The sequence below is a fragment of the Triticum urartu genome, chromosome 2A, assembly GCF_056163025.1.
Source record: "Triticum urartu cultivar PI428250 chromosome 2A, HENAU_Tu73, whole genome shotgun sequence".
Classification (NCBI taxonomy): Eukaryota; Viridiplantae; Streptophyta; class Magnoliopsida; order Poales; family Poaceae; genus Triticum; species Triticum urartu.
Window position 1 is genome coordinate 608962807 of NC_141874.1, and position 5650 is coordinate 608968456.

Sequence of the window (5650 nt, forward strand, 5' to 3'; positions counted from 1 at the left end):
CTACACCAAGTGGTGCATCAAGGAGAAATGATTTGATCAACTAGATCTGCACAAGTTCATTTCTGCTACTTTCTAGGGTTTACAAAAGTTGCATTGGCAACTTTGCCCAAATAAGCTCAAAATTGGTGGAAGGCCCTAATTATATGTTTCATTCCACCTTGTGGAGTCTCATGGCAAAAGGAAACCATCTACTTGCCCAAACCAGCATCAAACACCTTCTGCCACTTTACAAAAATCCCATTTTGGCCTCTTCCACTAATCTCCGTAGGCTCAACTTTCTACCACGACCCCTCCTAGTCCCCCTCTAGCACCTGTGTGCTTTGCTACCCGAGGAAGCAATGATGAAGGGGGGAGAACCCCATTTTTCTTCTCTGGACAGTGGATTCCTCTCTCTCTCTCTCAACCTCCCTCTCTCCTCTCAACCTTCCAGAGCATCCAAGGCACTCCCCAGCTTTTTCCCATGCCCCCTGCAGCTGCCAGACGCACGTGGACGCGCGCGGACGCGGGAAAGCCACGGATGCCGACCAAAGTCGCGCTCTGGAGCGCCTGGCAGGGCACTCGACCGTTGACGCCGTGCCTCCCGGCCACCTCGAGCCTCCCTCGCACGCCAGTCGATGCCCCTAGACGACCGCTCCACGCCAACAGGCCGCCCACTTGCTCACGCGCCCTCCTCTCTCTCCTGCAGCTCGCGCCAGAATGCCGCCCCGTTCGGCAATGCTCGCACCACTCCTATGGCCCGCCCGCAGCTCGCCCCGCTCCTCCTTTCTCTCTCTGGCACCCTAGACCACTCCCACGAACACCCCCGAGCCATCCATTCCCTCTCTAACGGACACCCGAGCCGATCCCGTGGGCACCCGTACGCCGCGCCTACGGTGGACCTCGGCCAACCTATAAAAGGCGACCCCGAGCCTCTCTATCACTCCCTGTCGCTCCCCCACACTCCTAATCCACCTCCCGCACCACCCATTTGTCCCCAGAGCCGCTCGAGCTCGAGATCGAGCTCGAGCTCCGCCGCCTCGGCTCGTCGGTGTTCACGCGGTACAGGCCTCCTCCGCCCCCGTTCTCTCTCGATCTAGAACCACGCAGCACCACTGACCCCTTCCCCTCTCTTTCCCCACTCTTTTGTAGCCGGGAACGGCCGGAACCATCGACACCCGAAGCACCTCCGTCGCGTGACCTCGTTGCTGGCGAACCAGGCTGCTCCGGTGTCCAACTCCACCTCCACCGAACGGCGACACGACGTTGAGCCCAGCCGTGCCCTCGCCCGACCTCGCCGTGCCCAGCATCGTCGCCGGTGAGCTCGCCGCCCTGTCAGACCCAGGGATGACGACGACGGCCGTGGGGCCCGTCCGTCAGCCTCACGTCCTGACGCCTGGGCCTCGCCCGTCAGGTTCAAATCTGGAGCGCGCGCGTGCACCAGTGCGCTGGGCCGCCTCTCTGGCTGGGCCTCCTACATTGCGCCTGTTCTGGCCCAGCAGGCACAGAGCCCTTTTCTTTTTCTTTTTCTATCACTTTTCCAAGAATTCCACAGGATAAAAAATATGTCCAAATAAATTAATTCCAATTCCTAAATTCCTAAAGTATTGCAACCTATTTAATGGTGCAATTTTCATTCAAATCCAACAACCTTTTCTTCACTGTAAATATTTGAATGTGATTTTAAGCATTTAAATATACCTTTGTAAATCCATTTCTCCTATTCTGCTACTCCAAATCCAAAACTAGGAATTTTCCCCTTCTTAGTTTTCAACCAAGTATTTGACAATAATGAGTTGACATTTTTCTGAGCACCTTGGTTTCTCTGTTTTATTATTGCCTTATTTTTCTCGTTATTATTTTGCGACGATATATTGCGTTGCTGATGAAGGAGTTGGACCAGAAGACTTTGAAGACCCAGAATACGTTGTTGAGCCAGGCAAGCAGCCCTTTGACCATGTCTATGAAACCCTTTTTATGCATGACATATAGCACCATATTGTTGTTGCAACGGAATCATGATGAGGTGGAACCACTTTGATGGTTTGCCTCCGTTACTTCCTTGTTGATACTTGCATTGTGCCGGTGGGAGTAGATAGGATGCTAAAGTAGTTGCTAAAAAGAGACGGGGATATGCATGGTGATGGAGACAAAGTATTTTCAAAGGACTTTTCGAAAACCCCGTCGGGTGCCACTTATGCCCGAGGGAGATGATGAGTTGGGTAACCACTTGATGACGAAGTGGTGTAACGAGGCAAGTGTGTGTGTTGTTTTTCAAAACGGATTGGTTTAAGTTGCGACCGTTATTCCAACCTTACATGCGCAACCACTCTACCCTTGTATGGGAAAGGGCATTATTGATTACCTAGGCCGATACTAGCTTGGAGCCCGCATTACTAGTGATGGGAGAGTTGTTGGTGCGCTCTCTTGGGACGGGGTCGTGCCAGGTAGGGCGGCCATGACTATTTTCACAGGGCACCGGATACACTGTTGTGTCCCCTCTCGGATGTTACGATCTCGAGTGAGTCTCGTATGATGTACATCGTGAGGATACGGAACAACGAGTGGACTCCTTGTTAGTGTCGTCTAGGGAAAGATAGTGATCGGGTGCTTACCCCGGGTACTTGAGGTACTGCGGGTCGTGGATGTCACGGAAGTTCCCCGGATCTTGTGGGTAAAGTGTGCAACCTCTGCAGAGTGTAAAACTATTCGAATAGCCGTGTCCACAGTCAAGGACAGTTGGGTAACCGCTCTTGGGCTACATCCACATGTTACCAACCAGTGTGTGTGTTTGGATAAGTGGGAAGATCTACGTGGGTCAAGTCAAAGGACTTGACATGATTGAGTTGGGTTGAAGCCCACTCTATTTATGTTGATATCTGTAACCTGTCCTCGTGGTTAATTGAATTCTCCTGATGCATGTCTTACACGTGGTTGAACATGTCATAGCACTCAAAAACTAGCTTTCCGCAAAAATTTACCTATATCATGCATTGTTGTACTTTGAACCAAAACATGGGTTGCTTGCGAGTACATTCAAAGTACTCATTGGCTTGCCACCGGTTATTTAATTGGCCAGGCATGGAAGAACAGGAGTTCGAAGAAGAGTTCTTTGGACACGAACATGCGACCTAGTATGTTTCCCAGTCAGAATGCCTGTAGGGTTAAGGCAGATGGCATGGGTTCTTCTTATCGACGAAGAATTTCCGCTCTTAAGTTTATTTGGTATTCAGCCCTTGTGGCTTATCTATGTAAGACTTGACCATAATGGTCATAATTTGTGTAAGACGATATGTATGGATGTAAGACTCTTGTTATTCAGCTTCTATGTGTTCAGTGAGCATTGATCTCTGGGATCGCTGTACACGTGCATTCGGTGATCACGACTTATGAGTCGAGGTCCCCACAGAGCTGGTATCAGAGCCATCCTGACTGTAGTAAGCCTTAGTTAGCATGGACGTTAGTTAGAGTGAGACTATCTACAAAACTACCTATATACCTACACATTCTATGACAAGCTGGTTCTTTGAAGGACCACAGATGGCGACCCTGCTCCTCGCCGTTGAGATTGCTGCACTCAAGGCGCTGACTCGCCTTCGAGATCTTCTACCAGGGATGGCAAGTGAGCCAGCCACTCGTTACCTGCCTTATTGTAAGGAGGGTGATGACGAGAGCAGCGCACCAGCTCCACCCATGGACGAGGGGCTTCCCCTCTGTTTCCAGACCTACTTCAGCTTGTGTGCTGATAGCCTGGCACATCACTTGGCCTCGGAGTCGATGGAGCTTCGGAGGGAACTCCATGAGACCAGGGAACTCCTCCGCCTAGCTCAGACAAAGGCGGACAGGATCAAGAAGGATGGTGCACCCCCTGGACAGCCCGTTGTTGCCTATCGAGGCGGGCGCCCCCCACAGGATATGCATGCTAAGGGATCATCTCGGCCACGCCGTATGACGGCGAAGGAATACCGCAACCTCTTCACGGTGCCACCGGCAAAGCAGCGCCGTGTTTACCTCCTCCACTCCTCCATTCCCTCAAGTGACGAAGATACAGAGACAGATGAAGATGAGGAGGAAGACCCAGAGGAGCCGGACTACGCGACCGAGCATTCCACCACTTAGACTTCGTTCAGGACTAGGATAGGCCAGTCCGTAACCCTTCAGGTAGGATAGGTCGTGTACCCCTTGTGCGAAGTCGAGTCCATGTAATGGTTCAAATGAGACCATGTTGTGTTATGTTTGCTTTCAACTTGTTTTGATGGAAGTCGTACTTTCCTTCGGGAACTTGTAAACGACTACATCACCCATTTGGTCTTAATGCATGAGTTTGGCCCTTCTGGCCCTTGCTTAACTTAAAATTGTGTCACGCCCACCCCCTCACTAGGCATCCCATCTATATTGCTTTCCCTCATCTTTCCCAATCATGAGACCTTGACCGCTCCAACAGGATGCCTGTTGTAACACGTACTGGTGCCTCTACTCAGCAGCAAGAAGCCGGAGCAGGAGCTAGTCAGGACCAAACCCAAGGACAAGCTCCACCACCGCCACCACCTCCAGACATGGACATGGCTCAGCTTCTCCAAGCCTTCCGAGAGGAACGCCAAGCCAACACTGCAGCCCTCTAGATGATTGCCCAGGCTGTCAACTGCCAGCCGGCGGGGAACGGCAATGGACCTTCCATGTTGGCAGAGTTCAAGAAGCATGCACCACCCACCTTCACCGAGACTGCTGAACCCCTGGATGCAGATGAATGGGTCCGCACCATTGAGGATCTGTTGGAACTAGTCGGCTGCACTGAAGACCGTGAGAGGGTGGCATATGCTGCCCACTGTCTCGGGGGAACTGCCAGAGCTTGGTGGGATGGATTCAAGGTCATGCATGCTGGGCAAAACATCACTTGGAATGACTTCAAGACAAAATTCCGCAAGGCCCATATTCCTTCCGGAATCATGGCCATCAAGAAACGTGAGTTTCGAGCCCTGAAGCAAGGAAGTAGCACCGTCAAGGAGTACATGCAGAAGTTCAGTGTTCTGTCAAGGTATGCTCCTGAGGGTGTCAGCACTGATGCTGCCAAAAGAGAGCGCTTCATGGAAGGCCTTAACCAGACTCTGCAGTACTCGCTTGTTGTGTGTGACTGCCTAACCTTTCCTGAGCTGGTGAACAAGGCACTTATGCTTGAGGACAAGCGACGTGCTTTGGATGATACCCGTAAGCGCAAGATGATCAGCAAGGGTAGCTCCAGCAACTAGAAGCCTCGCCCGTGGCAACCAGCCCCGGTCAAGGCAACCTATCAGTAGCCAAGAGCCCCTGCACCCCACACCAACTATCAGCCTCAGCAGTATGCCAACCCCAGGCCAGCTTACAGCAACCCCAGTAAGAATGTCGGCAAGAGCAGCAACCCCAACCAAGTCACTTGCTTTGGATGTGGTCAGCCAGGACACTACTCCAAGAATTTCCCCAACAAGAAGCCCGACGCCCCGCGCCCCAATGCGCAGAACCCAGGACAAGGCCGTGGAATGCCACCAAGGAATCAAGCTCCCCGCAACTCGCCCAACAATGGCAAGGGTCATGTGAATCATGTCACTGCAGAAGAAGCCCAGGAAGACCCGGATGTCGTGCTGGGTACGTTCCTTGTCAACTCAGCACCTGCAACTGTCTTGTCTGATTCTGGAGCCAC

At 52.1% G+C, this 5650-nt stretch overlaps 1 protein-coding gene across 1 annotated transcript; it reads left to right on the plus strand.

Annotated features, from left to right (window-relative positions):
• The first annotated feature begins 4598 nt into the window (after window positions 1-4598).
• On the plus strand, window positions 4599-5222 carry LOC147986199 (uncharacterized). Its single transcript, XM_087541914.1, has one exon. The coding sequence runs from the start codon at window positions 4599-4601 to the stop codon at window positions 5220-5222; it is 624 nt and encodes a 207-aa protein (XP_087398040.1).
• Window positions 5223-5650: the final 428 nt, after the last annotated feature.